General features: G+C 44.1%; 2 protein-coding genes across 7 annotated transcripts; both read left to right on the top strand.

The window, feature by feature from the left end:
- The first annotated feature begins 597 nt into the window (after nt 1-597).
- Nucleotides 598-7,764, top strand: LOC128021988 (uncharacterized). 2 transcript variants are annotated; one of them, XM_052609188.1, is made up of 4 exons: nt 598-962; nt 1,702-2,524; nt 2,621-2,789; nt 6,795-7,764. In XM_052609188.1, the coding sequence occupies exons 2-4, from the start codon at nt 1,789-1,791 to the stop codon at nt 6,922-6,924; spliced, it is 1,035 nt and encodes a 344-aa protein (XP_052465148.1). In that variant the 5' UTR covers nt 598-962; nt 1,702-1,788; the 3' UTR covers nt 6,925-7,764. The 2 variants fall into 2 exon arrangements, with proteins under 2 accessions (XP_052465148.1, XP_052465151.1); XM_052609191.1 differs by lacking the exon at nt 598-962 and adding an exon at nt 1,229-1,441.
- Nucleotides 7,765-10,298: 2,534 nt separating this feature from the next.
- Nucleotides 10,299-18,787, top strand: LOC128021974 (SUN domain-containing ossification factor). 5 transcript variants are annotated; one of them, XM_052609168.1, is made up of 23 exons: nt 10,659-11,139; nt 11,770-11,845; nt 11,939-12,069; nt 12,538-12,630; nt 12,734-12,836; nt 13,054-13,147; nt 13,215-13,336; nt 13,421-13,488; nt 13,718-13,825; nt 14,075-14,180; nt 14,369-14,389; nt 14,712-14,767; nt 14,878-14,960; nt 15,057-15,122; nt 15,196-15,270; nt 15,354-15,435; nt 16,033-17,022; nt 17,114-17,201; nt 17,303-17,407; nt 17,601-17,734; nt 17,822-17,904; nt 18,033-18,073; nt 18,193-18,787. In XM_052609168.1, the coding sequence occupies exons 1-23, from the start codon at nt 11,090-11,092 to the stop codon at nt 18,541-18,543; spliced, it is 3,126 nt and encodes a 1,041-aa protein (XP_052465128.1). In that variant the 5' UTR covers nt 10,659-11,089; the 3' UTR covers nt 18,544-18,787. The 5 variants fall into 5 exon arrangements, with proteins under 5 accessions (XP_052465138.1, XP_052465128.1, XP_052465117.1 ...); XM_052609157.1 differs by having other exon boundaries at nt 18,190-18,787; XM_052609146.1 differs by having other exon boundaries at nt 18,033-18,085.
- Nucleotides 18,788-19,055: the final 268 nt, after the last annotated feature.

Genomic DNA, 19,055 nt, shown 5'->3' with positions numbered 1-19,055 from the left:
ATGATTTTTTCCACATAACACACCAAAATCAGTGTGCTATATATATTTGTATTTGTGTGTGTGACATTAATAATATAATTTCATATTTATTAGAAAATATATATAACAGCTGTACAAAGGTTCACTGAGCTTATCAGGAGGTACTGTATTTAGTACTATTTACTGTAATAAAGCATGTCTTAATGAAGACATTTCTTTATAAATAAACAGATCAGCACATTTATATGTAGCCGAAGGCCTATTTTTTATTTAATCTTTATAAAAAAATAAATTAAAAAAAAGGACATTGCAACGCTGGATTGTCGCGTTTTTAACACAAACGAACCAAACTGTCCCTGTTGAAATGTAAATATACGTCTGTGGTGTGAGATGTTTCCAAATTGATTGCAAAAGTATGGATCCTGGCAAAAGGCAGTGCAGGCATGTCATCACACTGTCAAATTACGCCATGAATTTCCATTATTTGTCTCAAGCAAACACAGGTTTTTCTTTTGTCAGCTTATTCTAAGCAGAGTCTCAATAACTCGTTAACCTAGGATTTGTCATCTTCTTAACGTGTATTCATAGTTTATGAAACTTATAGTTATACAACTCATAGTTGTTGAAAACTTACTTCCCAAAGGAATCAATTCGATCAAAGAATCGTATTTCCATACTTCTGTCAACTGACTGAACACATCTTCTTCCGCTTGTCAAAGTAGTTCTGCTCAGTTTAGTGTTTTACGCATTTATTCTCACAGTATCGTTTCATAATGTGATATAATAATATAATAAGCTGATATTTAAATGTAAAATATATATATATATATATTTTAAATATTCGAACTGAAGGAATTCCCGCCCTAGCGCAAGGATACATTCTCATCTAAGCACGCAGTGGGGCTGCTGCGCGCGCCAAAGGAATCACTCGACCTTCAGTTTCACGCAACGGTCAATCTTCGATGTGAGGTGAAAATAAGCAGGTAAAGTTCATGTTTTATCATTTTTGTCATTATTATATGTTATTTTTACTATATCGGAGTTCTAGCATTTAGAATGTTTACCCTTTTGAATCTTTAAACCAGCGTTTCAAACTTTGGCGCTTTGACCAGTGCCCTTAGTCATTTAAAATCTTCAAAAGTTTCAAAAATAATGTTGGGTATTGTGTCGTTTTTTATTTTATTTTTTTATTATTATTATTATTTGCTAGAATTTATCCGAATCTTACCACATACTTTTTGTAGTTTTGTTAAGCTATATTGTCCCTGAGGGAAAACTGGATGGCTTTGAGGAAAATTAAGTCTTTAACTGTTAAGTTACGATTCATAATCGTAGGCGTCGTCTAAAAGCTCAAAATATTTTATTTTCCTAGGCGAGATTGGATGAAAATTCTGAATTCAAAATCAGATTCATGAGAACAAGCGCTTTAAGTGACTGAACTCCTCCGAGGGCGATATGAAGCGTTAGTAATGTTATGTTCTTAGGCACTTTTCCCTCTTCGAGCAGCTTCTGTTTTAAGACACTTTTAATCAACCTTCTATATTAAAGCACTGTTATTGAAGCTGATAGGGATTATTGATAGGGACTCGCTGATAGGAATTCACAGGTGACACAGACAGGGTTCAGAACTATAGATATAATACATTTGTCAATATTTTTCTTTGTATTTTTGTAGATTGGCTAAAATTTCATATATTTACATGCTTTTTTTTCTCCTTACAGATAACTTCTGTAAGACTGGTAGTGAGTGAAATATTAACAGTATGTCCAACACATGTTAAAAAACACATCACTGAGATTGCACGGAAGATGGCCATGGCTTATCCTGAAGCATTCAAAGATATTATTGAAGGGGAAGTTGTTGGAAGTGGGTATGATTCAGTCATCAAACAGCTGATTAACAGACTGGACAATGTGAGGAGAGGAAAGACATCACTTTCTTTAAAGAGACAAGCAGCTGGCAACAGTGAAGAAGATACTTTGTGTAGAAAGAAGAGACTAGATAGCTACGGGTGTAAAAACTGGCAACCAGTGCAGCTACCAGCTAATGAAACGCCTGACACCCAGATATCTGTAAAGCAGGAAATGAAGAAAATGAAAAAAGAACAGTTCCATGATGCCAAAATTGTTGAGAATATGATGAGGGCCACCTTCTTTACTCAGCGAAAAGACATCATAAATGGGGTTGAAACCTCTGATCTGTTGCACGAATGGCCATATTTGTTTGAAACATCTGGCATGATGTCTCACTTTAAAGAGCTAACTGCGATAGACTTTGAAGACAAAACTATAGCAAGTAAGTGTGCTAGAGTTGTTTCATACTTCAGATGTACTGACAAGACAGCAAAGATGCAGACCATCTTCAGGGAAATGGAAAAATCAAGCAAGAATGTGGATGATATCAACGCTGCTGAATTTCTTCAGCTACTTCTCAAGTACTTCAGCGAGAGAGAGGACCAGATGTTCCATAAAGTGGATCAAACAACCTTGCCATCTGAAGTAGACTGTGCCAAACTTCCGAGTACACCCTGCATAATTGTGTGTGGTATGTTTGAATATTTTTAAAGAAAAACTATTTAATATTTGCAGTAAGTTTATCACAGTGTTACTGATCTCTTCTTTTTCTTATGCATAACAACAGGAAGTTCACCTTTGACCGCAGAGAACTTCATGTTTTCTGTTGACCAAGTCGTCGTTAACGGCCACATCACCATCTTCTGTGATGCTCTGAAGTTGATGTTTGCTTCATATTACTGTTTGAACATTTCATACCCAGTAGACCAAGGAGGAACGCTAGAGTTTGTGCAAAGGTAAAAACACACACTCATACAATCACACTCACACTTGTGTCCTTACACACACACTCACACAAAACACTTTTTTCAACACGCACTGACTCACACATTCTTACATACACACACACACACACACACACAGTCACATATGCATCCTCACACTCTCACACACACACACACACATCCTTACACTCACACACTATCACATACACATTCTCTCACATGCATTCTCACACACTCGCGTACAGTCACACATGCATCCTCACACCCTCACATATACACTCTCTCACACACATCCTCACACTCACACACACACTCTCTCAAACGCATCCTCACACTCACTCTCAGATACATACACACTCTCACACACATCCTCACACTCTCACACATACACACTCACACAGGCATCCTCACACTCACTCTCAGATACACACACACTCTCACACACATCCTCACACTCACATACACACACTCTCAAATGCATCCTCACACTCACACACTCACATACACACACTCACACAGGCATCCTCACACTCACTCTCAGATACATACACACACACTCTCTCACACACATCCTCACACACACACGCTCTCTCAAACGCATCCTCACACTCACTCTCAGATACACACACACTCTCACACACATCCTCACACTCACACACTCTCACATATACACACTCACACAGGCATCCTCACACTCACTCTCAGATACACACACACTCTCACACACATCCTCACACTCACATACACACACTCTCAAATGCATCCTCACACTCACACACTCACATACACACACTCACACAGGCATCCTCACACTCACTCTCAGATACATACACACACACTCTCTCACACACATACTCACACACACACGCTCTCTCAAACGCATCCTCACACTCACTCTCAGATACACACACACTCTCACACACATCCTCACACTCACACACTCTCACATATACACACTCACACAGGCATCCTCACACTCACTCTCAGATACATACACACACACTCTCTCACACACATCCTCACACTCACACACACACTCTCACACACATCCTCACACTCACACTCTCACATATACACACTCACACAGGCATCCTCACACTCACACACACACACACACACACACAGGCATCCTCACACTCACATACACACACTCCTAAACGCAAACTCACACTCGCACACTCTCACATATACACACTCACACAGGCATCCTCACACTCACTCTCAGATACACACACACTCTCACACACATCCTCACACTCACATACACACACTCTGTCAAACGCATCCTCACACTCACACACTCTCACATATACACACTCACACAGGCATCCTCACACTCACTCTCAGATACACACACACTCTCACACACATCCTCACACTCACATACACACACTCTGTCAAACGCATCCTCACACTCACACACTCTCACATATACACACTCACACAGGCATCCTCACACTCATTCTCAGATACATACACACACACTCTCTCACACACATCCTCACACTCACACACACTCTCTCTCAAACGCATCCTCACACTCACACTCACATACACACACTCTGTCAAACGCATCTTCACACTCACACACTCTCACATATACACACTCACACAGGCATCCTCACACTCACACACACACACACACACACGCATCCTCACACTCACATACACACACTCTTAAACGCAAACTCACACTCGCACACTCTCACATATACACACTCACACAGGCATCCTCACACTCACTCTCAGATACACACACACTCTCACACACATCCTCACACTCACATACACACACTCTGTCAAACGCATCCTCACACTCACACACTCTCACATATACACACTCACACAGGCATCCTCACACTCACTCTCAGATACATACACACACACTCTCTCACACACATCCTCACACACACACTCTCTCAAACGCATCCTCACACTCACTCTCAGATACATACACACTCTCACACACATCCTCACACTCTCACATATACACACTCACACAGGCATCCTCACACTCACTCTCACACACATCCTCACACTCACATACACACACTCTGTCAAACGCATCCTCACACTCACACACTCTCACATACACACACTCACACAGGCATCCTCACACTCACTCTCAGATACACACACTCTCTCACACACATCCTCACACTCACACACACACACTCTCTCAAACGCATCCTCACACTCACTCTCAGATACACACTCACACACACACTCTCTCAAACGCATCCTCACACTCACTCTCAGATACATACACACTCTCACACACATCCTCACACTCACACTCTCACACATACACACTCACACAGGCATCCTCACACTCACTCTCAGATACACACACACTCTCACACACATCCTCACACTCACACACACACACTCTCTCAAACGCATCCTCACACTCACTCTCAGATACACACACACTCTCACACACATCCTCACACACACACACTCTCACATATACACACTCACACAGGCATCCTCACACTCACTCTCAGATACATACACACACACACTCTCTCACACACATCCTCACACACACACTCTCTCAAACGCATCCTCACACTCACTCTCAGATACATACACACTCTCACACACATCCTCACACTCTCACATATATACACTCACACAGGCATCCTCACACTCACTCTCACACACATCCTCACACTCACATACACACACTCTGTCAAACGCATCCTCACACTCACACACTCTCACAGGCATCCTCACACTCACTCTCAGATACACACACTCTCTCACACACATCCTCACACTCACACACACACACTCTCTCAAACGCATCCTCACACTCACTCTCAGATACACACACACTCTCACACACATTTTCACACTCACACACACAATCTCACACACATCCTCACACTCACACTCTCACATATACACACTCACACAGGCATCCTCACACTCACACAGGCATCTTCACACTCACACACTCTCACATATACACACTCACACAGGCATCCTCACACTCACTTTCAGATACATACACACACACACTCTCACACACATCCTCACACTCACATACACACACTCTCAAACGCAAACTAACACTCGCACACTCACATACACGCACTCTCACATGCATACTCTGTCACACACATGCACTCACATACACAAGTACACACACACACATCATCACACTAGCACACTCTCACATGCAGTCAAACACACACACACACACACTTTCACATATACTAAATGATTATGAATGTGATATTGCATAGCTTGTCAGTGAACATACACACTCTCACAAATGCATCCTTACACTCGCACTCTCACATACACATTCTCATACACACATCCTCACACTCACACATGCATCCGCACACTCAAACACTTTCACATACACTCTCAAAAACGCATCCTCACACTCTCACAAGCATACTCTCTCACACAAACACACACACTTAGACATTTTCACATACACTCCCACAAATGCATCATCACCCTCGCACACTCACACACATCCTCATGCAAACATCCTAACATACACACTCACACATACAGTCACGCGTGCATCCTCACACTCACACACTCTCTCAAACTTATCCTCACACACACTCACATACACATTGTCACACATGCATCTAGGGCTGCATGATTAATTGCATGCATTTGTAATGCCTGTCTCATTAGTAAAGACGGTCCTGTGATTAGTAGTACATATCCATCACTTGTTTTCAAATGGAGAATGATCAAGTTCATAATCAAATGCGATTCATCTGCAGATGCATCTGACAATTGCATGCGATTAATTGTAAAGCCCTAAATGCATCCTCACTCACATCGCCACACAACACACTCTCTTACATAGTCATAACACTCTCAGTCTGCCTCACACACAACCTCTCACGTCTTTATAGCAAAAATCCAACACAAGCAGGCCCTTGGCAAGTTCTTATTATTCTACTTTTATTTTTAATATATTCACAGCATATGTTACAGTCCATGTTATATTACTAAGTAATTTTTTTTTCCATTCAACAGATGCCTTTTTAAGATGAACCCCGAGAAGGGATCAAAAGTGGAGAAAACAACATCAAGAAAGCAATCAGCAGTCAGTCCAAAGGTTCTTTCACTGATTAGCAAAATTGCAGACTATGAATGGATGGATTAAAAACTTTTAAGTGTCAGATCTTCCATTGACTTAAAATACTGATAATTTTCTTTCGTGGTTGAATTATTTGTTGCTGTCTGTACACACACACACACACACACACACACCTACACACACACACACACTCATATGACAGCACATGGTTGAGATCCCTGATGTTAAGATGCCGTTCGTCTGGGAGTCGTCTCTTTCTGTTCTGTGTAGAACGGATGCTTCCTGAACTCTACAGCTACACATACACATCTGACTGATGTTATTAGTGCACTGAGGATCAGTCTGAGGATTGAGTTGTGAGCGTCAGAGTGTTACTTTACTATCATCTCTACACTATTAGAGCATATATCTGTTGTCGAGGTGAATAATTTCTTCACAGGTGGTTCAGTTAAATTAAAGGACAATTTTAGTATAAATTGTTGTGTTTACCAAAATTGTTTTTACTGTGTGCTGTTGCATTTATGATTTTTTTTTAAATATTTTTATTCTGTTTTGGCCATGAACAAAATGAATTGTAATATTGTTGAAGTTATGATTATTGGAAAATCATTGAACTTGTGCTATAATCTTTATACTTGTATATTGTTGCAGTCTTGAATATAGAATATTAAGAGTAAATTGCAGTTTTGAACAAAATGTATTGGTATGTTCTTGCAGATAGGGCAATAAATTATTAAAACACTATCTTGCACCTATGTCTGATTATTTAAATTAAAGCAGTGTTAAATAATTTTGATTAAAAAAATAACTTCATGATAATTTAATGGTTTCCACAAAATTCATGTAAAACATCTTATTGAACATTAAAAGTGAAGAAAATACAGAAAATCTCATGTAAAATTACAGCAAAAACCTGTATTTTTGAATTACGGAAAATTACTGTTATGTAATGTGCCTGTTATTTTACGGTATTTTTCCGGCAGCGTTTTTTTACGGGATTTTTTTTTACAGTGCACAGACTCAGCAGCATTGGTGTCACTGATCACTCTCACCGGGTTCAACGTGTAAGATTTGAAAACCGCTTCTCCCATTCTCTCCCTGTTACCAGGGGTGTCCCCCAAGGCTCCATCCTTGGCCCTACACTTTTCTTAATTTATATTAATAACATTCCCCAGGCAGTTGGTAATTCACTCATTCACTTATATGCTGATGATACAATCCTTTATGCCACAGGTTCTTCCCCTGAGGTTGTTCAAGCTACCCTGCAAGATAACTTTTACCAACTACAGCAGTCTTTTACACATCTCAAACTCTCAATACCTCCAAAACAAAAATAATCAGGTTTTACAGTAAGGGGACTACGCCTCCTCCTGCCCTTCACATCACTATCTGCAAGTCACTGCATATAACTACTTGGGCATCTGGTTGGAAACTTCACTTTCTTTCACCATTCACATATCAAAGCTGCAATCAAAGGTCAAAGCCAAGCTTGGTTTCCTTTACAGAAACCGCTCTTCAGTCACCACCTCTGCCAGACTTGCTCTCATTCAAATGACCATTCTTGGCAGAACCATGACAGAACCCCTCCTTTAAGGAGTGGCTTCCAGACGCTCCTCAAGGGAACATCAAACGCGGGACATGACAGACTGAGACAGAGACAAAAACCAACAAGACATGACAAATAACAACAAAGGCAAACAAGAATACACTACGACAGGGTTAGGGTGACAAAAAAAAAAAAAAAAAAAGGAAGGAAGGGGAGGAGGCGGGACAACATCTACTGGACACGGGGAGACAACAGCGGACTTGGAAACAGTTCTCCTAGTCGCCGGTTCGGGGTCAAGGGTCACCGCTGCTGGCTCGGGCACGCCAGCGCTCACCGACTCAGGAGGAGACAGAGTCACAGGACCGGAAGACCCCTTCTTCCTCCTCTTCCTCCTTGGCCACGGTGCAGAGGTCACCGCTGGGTCTGAGACGGGTTGGGGGAGTTCGGTCTCTGGCAGGGCTGACTCCGTCGCTGAGGCCTCTGAAGCAGACTCCCACGAGAACCATCTCCCTCGCTTCTTGGGGAGACTGATGGGTGTGGGAGACGCCTCAGGACTCTGGGAGGGATCTGCCTGTTCTCCCAGTGTGGTAACTGCCAGGAGACGACCCTCCGGGATCACTGGCAGCTGGGTAGGTGGTGGGGACCTCTGCGGCTCCTCCTGGGAGAACTTCTCCCTCAGCCGGGCATAATTGCAAAGGATCCACTCGCCCTCAGGCGAGTATGGGAGGGCAACCCTCTTCTTGTCGGTGGGGGATGACATCCAGCATTGCTGGCGGAACTCCAATTGGGGTTGTGGAGTGGAGGACATCCTGTCTGCGGAGTTCTGGTTTGGTCGGTTCATTCTGTTATGTGGAGGGGTTGGGATGAACTCAGATGCAGACAGGAAGTGCCAACACAGGATTTATTGTACAAAAAGGGGAAAACAAAACCCAAGGGAGAAAACAATGACTAGGGTAAAGACTAAATAACTAAACAGGACTGGGCTGACAAGATAAACAAAGACTCAAAACACTAGAACACTAACTACAAATAAACACTCACGGATATACAAAGACTTCTACAAGGGGTGACAAGGATACACTCTCTCACGAGGCTGACAAGTAGTAACACATATAAGGAGACAATGAACCGACAAAAGACAGAGCACACTAGGGGATCTAAATAGGGGAACTAATTAAGAAACAACAGGTGGCACAGATAAGGCAATCACGACAAGACCAGGATAACAAGGGGGGCGGGGCAAGGGAACCAGACAACACAAGCACATGGCCCAAAGACAAGGCCATGTGCTTGTACACAAAACACGGGTCTGTCATGATCCTGCCTCAAGACTAGAGAAAAGTCAGGACATGAAGGCAGAACCATGACAATTCTACCCATGTTAGACTATGGAGACACTATATATTACAGAGTTGCTTGCAAATCCACTCTTTCAAAACTTGATGCTCTTTATCATTCTGCTATCAGGTTTGCCACAAATGCACCCTTCAATCAATACACACCACTGTGCTCTATATTCATCTGTTAACTGGCCCTCCCTTCACAATCGCCGTTAAATTCACTGGTTCACCTTCATTTACAAGACACTTCTCGGCCACTCACCTCTAGGTCTCCTGCTGCAGCCAAAGCCCGTCACACATAACACCCGCTCCTCACTTCATCTTCAACTAATCATTCCCAAAACTAATTCTGCGTTTGGTCTGCCACTCGTGATTGGAATGCTCTGCAAAACATTCTCAAACTAGTTAAACTAATTCCAATTTCATCCTTCAAAACTAGTGTATCATACTTGTTTACGGACATATGCAGTTGCTTCACTAATTATATGAAGTGAAGCATTTATTATGTAAATACTAACCTGTATGTATTTCTAATGTTCTGTATTTATTTTAGCGCCTACTTCCCTTTCCCTGAGTGGTTATTCCACTTGTCACTGTAATAAGAACCTGTACTTCATGACTTGCCTGTAAAAATAAAGGTAAAAAAAAATCATAAAGAAATCACTAGATGTTATTGTAGTATCAATGACACTCAATATTGTATACTGTAGTGTGACAATCGTAAGTCTTCTTCAGATTTTTTAAGTGATATTTGGAATTTGTTAAATTGCAATTCAAAGAAAAAATATGTTTTGGTAATGGTGATGATGATACTAAAATATGGTACATAATTCATAAATGTTAATAGGCACTAATTTTATGCTAATACAGACGCTAACAGCAGATGGCGGGAGAGCCGGTGACGTCGTTACACCAATAACCGGAAGAGAACAGGAAAAACAGGAAGAGCGTAATAAGTAATACTAAGTAATGTTTCTCCAGTTCTCTAGGGTCTGGACTCTGTTTTCTTGAGTGTTATTATCATTGTTTAGCTCTGGAATATTTCCCGCACAGCGCATTGACTGCGTGGTCACGTGATGTTTGTTATTTTTCTCAGCGCCGCTGAAGATGATTAATCACAACATTTAATCATTAACAGAGACTGAGGCGGCTCTTCATTTGTGTTTCAGACACTAAAATATTGTGATGTGTAGTTTATTGACGCCTCACAGAAGACGAACAGTTTGTGTGTGAAATGCAGCTGCGCGGTCGGGTGTAAAGTCCGTCGTGTCGTCGGTTCGGGTCACTCCGGGTCAGTTTGAGACACACACACCGGCGGAACGATGCTCCTCTCGGCCGCAGGAGGATGAAGAGTCCGCTGCTGCTGCTGTGTTCAGTGTCGGGACTCTGCTGCTGGTGCGTGTATATCATCTGATCAGGTTTATTAAGAATGTTTATGATCATCAGTAGAGTTATGTTTCTTTTCTCTCTGAGCTGTGGTGTGTTTATATGCTGTGTTTATGTAATACGTCAACTAACAGAGTGGCTCTTTCGAAAAGTACTTTGAATAATACCATGACACACTTTAAACGCTATAGTAGATGATTATGGGAGCCATTCAGTGCGTGGTTTAAATCGTGTGTGTGTGTGTGTGTGTGTGTGTGTGTGTGTGTGTGTGTGTGTGTGTGTGTGAGAGAGAGAGAGAGAGACACTCGTGTATCTGTGTTTGATGAACTTTGGATTCACAGACACGAGTAACAGGAAGCACTAAACGTTAGTTTAATATCGTGTCTGTGAATAAGGGTTGGGTTTCTCAATATCAAGTAATTTTAACATTATAGACACCAGCATATTTAATCAGAAATCCCTATTATTAACAGCTTTTTTGTTTTATTGATATAAAGAGAAACACTAATGTACATTCACTGTACTTTGCTTCAGGAGAATAAAGTCTGTTTTAGGCCCTGTACTGTAAGACTGTTGAGATGATGAATATAAAGCTGCTTCATCCAGTGTCTCTGTGGATGTGTGTGCTTCTCTGTGCAGGTTTCCTCTTCAGCATGGCCATTGTTCAGAGCAGACACACACACACACACTGACCACACGAGCGGTCAGTCACCAGGTCAGACACACGTGTGCTGTTATAATGTTCTTCATGACAGCTGCTGGATTCTCCTCATGTTTATTAGGTGTCTGTGTGTGGTTTTGTTAACAGCCAGTGATTGATGGCAGCGATGAGCAGAACATCTTCATCAGTGATGTGGAGTCTTCCTCACGGATCACAGACATCGTTCCAGCATCTTCTGCCCCTCATGTGTGCGGTCCGTCCGAGTGCGTCTCCTGCCGGTCAGAGTTCATTCAGCCTCCTCAGTGCTGTGTATTAGTATTGACAGGTTACTGTACATGGAGACTCGTGCTTGTGATAAGAGTTTTATATTTCTTCAGTAAAGTGTGCTGTGGAGACAGCAGTGATATTACAGCAGATGTTAGGATCATCACAGAGAAAGTTCACCGCTCGTATCTCCACAGCCACTGATGACACACACACGTCAGACTGGTTACACTGGTTCTGCGGCTGGGATTGGGTTAATTAGATTTGTGTGTGTGATGGGCTGACGTGTGCGTGTGTGTGTGTGTGTGTGTGTGTGTGTGTGTGTGTGAGATGGGCTGACCAGTAAAAATGCACAAAGTTTCCTGTGAGGGTTAGGGGTAGGTGTAGGGTTGGTGAAGGGCGATGGAATATACAGTTTGTACAGTATGAAAACCATTACACCTATGGGATGAACACACTTGTGTATGTGTGTGTGTGTTCAGGGATTGTGCAGCTCCAGACTGCGGCGTCACAGATGCGTGTGCAGCTGCATGCGACGCTGCAGAAACCGTGCGCTACGGGCCTCAGCTCAGCAGGTAATGAAGACACACTCTTCAGTTCAACACACCTGAGAACACCTGATCACTGCATGAGACGAGTGTAAACGTGACTGTTCTTTTGATGCTTTCATCATGAAAGTTTTCCAGTGGTTCAGGAGAACGTCAGCGTCCGTGAGACGAGAAAACCCTCTAAAGACCAGACCAGGAACAGGACCAGCACTTCCCACATCCTGAAAGATCAGGTGGTGTTTCCTGTGAGACTCAGCAGTAGATGAGTAGATTTATGTGCATTATTTCAGCCGTCCCTGTTGTCAGTGAAAGACCTGCAAAATGAATCTTAAAAACAGATGGAAATATAAGCAAAAGTCAGCGTATTTCCTTCTAGTCTACATGGTTTCATCAGATATAATCTCTGTGGGATGACCGCCCTGATCTGAATCTGTGTCCTGACCTGTGCAGGACTCCAGTGACCCGTCGGTGCCCTGCAGAGAGCAGGAGATCCCCACCTTCGACGAGTGGACCAAGATCATGCTGGAGGTGGAGAACGAGAAGAGTGAGTTGTGTTCTGACCAGGGCTTTAGTGCCGTCCTGCTCTCGCTCATCTGGTTTCTGTCCATCAGGTCAGATCACACACCTTTCTAACGGCCTTCCTGCTGCCGGGAAGAAGCTCCAGCAGACCTTCACCAATTACGCCTCCGTGGAGTGTGGAGCCAAGATCCTGTCCTCCAACCCCGAGGCCAAGGTTCATCTGCCTGTCTGTCTGAATCCGGTCAATAAGAGAATCCTCTGAAAGCATGATGAATCTGGCTTTATTTCTGTTTTCCAGAGCACTTCAGCTATTCTGATGGAGAACATGGACATGTACATGCTGAACCCCTGCAATAACAAGATCTGGTGAGCTGACCAGACAGTTTTAACAGCAAGAGAAACTGTTCTGTGTGATAACTGTTTTATGTTGCTATGATTGTTTTCTGAAGATGATCTTGTGTCTGTTTGCGATGTGAAATCACTCAAAGTCTGAGACAGACAGCAGCAGGACGTGTGTTGTTCCTCATGCTCCTGTAACAGAGACAGTGATGAGGAGGTCTGTGGTCTTCATCGTCTCTTCACTGTGTTTGTGCAGGTTCATCGTGGAGCTCTGTCAGCCCATTCAGGTCAAGCAGCTGGACATCGCCAACTTTGAGATCTTTTCCTCAAACCCTAAAGACTTCCTGGTCTCCATCAGTGACCGGTCAGCTCTTTCAGCCTCTATTACACACTGCTTCGTTATCTATCAAATTTTTTTTTTATCTTTGAATTTTATAGTTTATATATATATATATAGTTTTGTAATGCCATTTTTGTAGATTACTATTTTTTTTTATCTGTGTTTTGAGTTAAATCTTATCGGTTTTCTAATCGTTATTTAATAATCGTGCCAGGCCTGTTGTTGACGCAGCACATCTGTTAGTTTGTGTGTGATGTACTTGTTTGTACTCAGATATCCAAACAAAAAGTGGGTGAAGCTTGGGACGTTTCATGCACGAGATGAACGGATGGTGCAGAGCTTTCCTCTGGATGAGCATCTGTTTGCCAAATACATCAAGGTGAGTGAGCCGGACTGAGACTATGAAGTGTGTGTGTGAGGTCTGTGTGTGAGGTTTGTGTGTGAGGTCTGTGTGCGAGGTGTGTGTGCGGAGTCTGTGGAGTCTGTGCTCCTTGTCTCAGCTCTCTCTCTCTCTCTCTCTCTCTCTCTCTCTCTATCTCTCTCCTCTTCTCTTCCCCGATGCATCAGATATTCACCAAGTACATTAAGGTTAGCCCTTCTCTCTTTACTCTGCGTGGATGAATGCTTTGAGTGGTCTGGTATTAGAACACGCTTGATTTGACACATTTAAAAGCACTGTTCTCAAAAGACTGTAATGCCATCCCATGGTTCATAGCAGTAGATCCAGATTGTGTAGGTGCTCGGTTCCTGTAGTTCAGATTGTGACGTGTGAACATGCTCAGCCTGGTTGTGCTTCAGATGCTGATCGTGACGACTGAAGCTGATGTTCAGATGTGTGTGTGTGTGTGTGTGTGTGGTCTGAGCTGCTGCTCTGTTAGACAGAATAATCGAGGTCTTGTCTGGTTCACAGGTGGAGCTGCTGTCACACTTCGGCTCGGAGCATTTCTGTCCTCTCAGTCTGATCAGGTCTGATTAAACCCTCTGCTCTGAACAGACTGCAGCTCTCAGATATTGAGTGACTGTGTGATTGAGAGTAATAGTGATGGGTGTGAACGCTCATGTTTGTGTTTCTGAAGGGTTTTTGGCACTAGTATGATGGAGGAGTATGAGATGAACTCATCAGACAGACAGACGCACATTCAAGATGAGCATGATAACGGTAAGCTCACCGTCTGCAGAAGTCTGCTGTGTGTCTGAGTCTGGAGGTGGTGTCAGAGATGCATCAACAGTGTCATCTCTCTGTCTGGATGTTTAGATCAGCCTCCTGGTTTCATGCCAGTAGATGAGAAATCCTCCAAAAACCTGATCGGATCTGCCAGAGGTCAGTGAGCTCGTCGGTCACAGCTGTGTTAGTGTGTGAGATCCTGAGGACTGATGATGTCCTGTTCTTTCAGATGCTCTTCTCACGATGGTGAACCACATCGCTGCCAGTGTGCTGGGTGCCCCCCCGGAGACCACCGCAGGAGCAGGTCTGACCTCACCTCACCTCACCTCACGTCCTCCTCATGCCACCAGATCATCTGTTCATCAGGAGTGTGTTTCTGTTTCTCAGGAAGCTCTTCCACTGAAGAGATAAACACCACAGAAGAGGTTTTCCCAGCTGGATCGATCCACTCCGGCTTCAGGAAGGATCTGTGAGTTCACCAGACAGGGAATCATGCTTTGCATCACATTTAGTGATGTTATTTTCAGTATTTGTCTCTGAAGTGGCACCTTTCATGTTTTCCTGTAGTGGTTCATTCTGGGAATCTTTCTACAGGAAAGCCATTCAGACAGAGCGAGTGCTGATTAATGTTTGCCATTGTGTTTTTATTTTTTATTTGAATCAGTAAAGTTGCCAACAGTATAATAATAATAATTATAATAATACTATGAAAATTAACATTTTATTTATAGCCACCTTTCGCCGCTCAAGGTCACCTTACAATCTTATGACAAATATCATCCTAGAACACTTCAATACTAACAACATTACACTACTATAATATACAAGCAGACACTGGAGGATGAACTCGGTGCTTGCAGTCATAAACCAGTCGTTTGAATTCTAGTTTTACCTTGTATTTTGCATTTGGAGAGTGTAAATATTGGAGCCTAGTGAATATAACTTCACATGATGTTAATACACAGCAGCAGCAGCTGATCCTCGGAGCCCGGCGTGTCTCTGGACGTCCGTCACCGCAGGATTGACCTGTACATGTGGCACCGCTAACACTGTGTTCTCCGTTCAGGCCGGTGACCGATGATCCGCTTGATGTGGTCAGGGTCACAGAAACCTCCAGCATTACTGAAGCGACACACACCCCGTCCCTCACTGACGCCGAGCACTCATACACACACCCCAGGTCTGAAGAAGAGCAGATCGTCACACTGCTGCCCGACGCGGAGGAGGAACCGGATCGGTCCTCTGGGAGAACCCCAGACGTGTCTGAAGCAGATCAGCTGAATCTAAACACAGTGTCCTCTGGATCACACAGAGACCGGCTCCAGGAGCACCTTCTGCAGCGCTGCTCCTCTCCAGACTTCATCCAGAAGAGGAAGCTGAACTCACGATCTCACGCTGCTCCAGCCGTCGTGACCCCATCTACACCCACAGACTCCGAGCAGCTGACCAGTCCTGTCCTCCACACCCGAGTCCTGCTGGACACAGAGGAGCTCGCTCCCAGTCTGACCTCAGATCTGCTCAGGCTGGTGTCAGCTGACTCTCTGTCCTCCAGAGCGACGCAGCCCATCGAGCTGATGTGTCCGTCCGCCTCCGAGTGCCGTACGGCTCCTCAGCAGAGCACTGATGGTGTGAGAGAGTCCAGCCAGAAGCCCGTTCCTCAGACGCTCTCGGACGTCCTGACCACGTCTGCTGCACACAGAGATCAGGCGTCTGTCTCGTCACAGCAACACAGCCTTGAAGATGAGATCTCAACTCCTGCTGTCTCCGTGAACACAGCAGACGAGTCTCTGCTCTCTCCCGTGTCCGCTCTTGTGGATGAACCAGCGGTCAGCGGTGATTCAGACCGGTCAGCAGGCTCCAAAAGCAAGGAACACTTCTATGATGAGAGCAGCGCTCATATTGAGCAGATCTACATGGAAGCGCAGAACTCCAGCGACGCGCCAGCACACGGCTCCAGTCAGAAAGAGTCTGTTTTCATGAGGCTCAACAATCGCATCAAAGTGCTGGAGATGAACATGTCTCTCAGCGGACGCTACCTGGAGCAGCTGAGCCAGAGGTGCGTCTGGGGTGAGGTGTACTGTTCCTGGGACATGAGGTTTGGCTCATTTACACTTTTTAGTGAATCTGCTTTTGTTTCATGGGTCCAGATACAGAAAGCAGGTGGAGGAGATGCAGAAAGCCTTTAACAAAACCATCCTCAAGCTTCAGAACACCTCCAGAATGGCCGAGGAGCAGGTCAGAGATGTCTAGAGTCAGGACTGACTCGTTAGTTCCTCGTGTTGAGAGTGTTTAGACATGATGAGGTCAGTGTGTCTGTGCTGGTGTTGTGGTTTCAGGATCAGAGACAGACGGACTCCATCCAGGCTCTGCAGGCTCAGCTGGAGAACATGACACAGCTCGTCCTCCGTCTGTCGGTCAGCGTGAGTCATCTGCAGCACCAGGTGATCACTTCATCATCATCATCATCATCATCATCACACCAGCAGCAGCAATCACAGACAATATCAGAGCACTTCCCTAACTGAATATTCCCAGCTCTCAGCTGATAACACATTGGCTGCTGAGAGACTGTGCAGCTCTGTTCAGAAACTGAGATGAATGAGACGCGTGTGATGCTGATGCTGTGTTCTGCAGGTGTCGGACAGGCAGAGCTACATCCTGCTGTGTCTGCTTCTCTGTGTTCTTCTGGGGCTGCTGATCTGTGTGAGCTACCGTCAGATATCAGAGAGTCCTGCGGTCGATTCACAGAGATCCTGCGGTCCGGACAGGTCAGGAGATGACCGCTTCAGTATAGCAGCTGTGTGTGTGATGTGTGGCTGAAAGAGCATGTGATGATGATGATGTTGTGTTTCCAGAGATCCATCTGATGATGAACATGTGCTGCTGAGACGCAGAGCCTCTGATCCGCCGTCTCTCTCGTCCCTGCAGACGCCTGACGGTGAGTTCATGATGGATTCAGATAGTGATGGGATCTAACCTCCTCAGATCATGTGCTGCTTAGAGATCAGACACGCGTTGTTCTTGCCTGGGATGTAAAACTCTGGCTGTTGTTGCTCTTTATTTCAGGCTCAGGAGAAAACAGCCTGAAGCAGTGGGAAGATTTTCAAGTTAGTAGAAAAGTACGACAGGTGTTTCATGGATGCATTGTTGTATACTTTGGTTTTTAGGTGTAATAAACCTGGAAAAGTGCAACATCTTTACAGTCAGATTCTGTTTCTTTTAGAAGAAGCACAACGTGAAGCTCAGCACAGGCCTAGAGATGCTGGCCGCTCCATCGCTCGCTGACAGGATTCCCCAGACCACCATCGGTCCTCTGGGTTTGGAGACGGGCCCTGGTCCGGACGGCAGAGATGTGATGTCCGACGGCAGCTCTGAAGGCTCCTCGCAGGCCGATGACACTCTGTTCTGTGGAATCTCCACGTGTGCTCGTCTGTGTGAGGTGTTACCGGCTCCGAAACACTGGACGCAGAGCAGATCCCAGCATCAGCACAGCTCCAGACGCTCCCAACATCACCATCAGCGTCCGCAGCGCAGCGGCCCACCGCCGGGGCCAGGACCCACACACCACCGCCTCTGACACGCTGAGGACTGAACCACGGCGACTCTGAGACACTGAGGACTGAAGTGAAGCGACTCTGAGACACTGAGGACTGTAGTGAAGTGATTGCGTTACACTGGAGAGTGAACACACTGGACACTGATCCTGCACAGACCAGTCAAACCTGTTCAGCACTGAGGCTTGTGCAGTTGCGATTGCTTTGTATTTTTTTAATTATGTGCTACAAATTTTCAGACAATCATAAATAAAGCATAAATAATCAGTGTTTCTTTGATTTTGTTATTTATAGTGTTTTCTGACTCAATTCAAACCTATTTGACTTGCAGTGGAATGGACAGAATATGATATTATCATACACATAAAATCACATTTATATCACAGTAAACAATAGGTCACATGTAAATATAATATTTTTATATCACAAAACACAAATATATTGTTGCATTAAAGCAAAGGTCCAGGATAATTTGGCTGAATGAAGCCTAAATAATCATTCAGTCTAAGAAAGCTAAGTCCCAGAGACTCGACCT

Source organism: Carassius gibelio, chromosome A2, assembly GCF_023724105.1.
Source record: "Carassius gibelio isolate Cgi1373 ecotype wild population from Czech Republic chromosome A2, carGib1.2-hapl.c, whole genome shotgun sequence".
Lineage (NCBI taxonomy): Eukaryota > Metazoa > Chordata > Actinopteri > Cypriniformes > Cyprinidae > Carassius > Carassius gibelio.
This window is presented reverse-complemented; position numbering and strand designations above follow the sequence as displayed.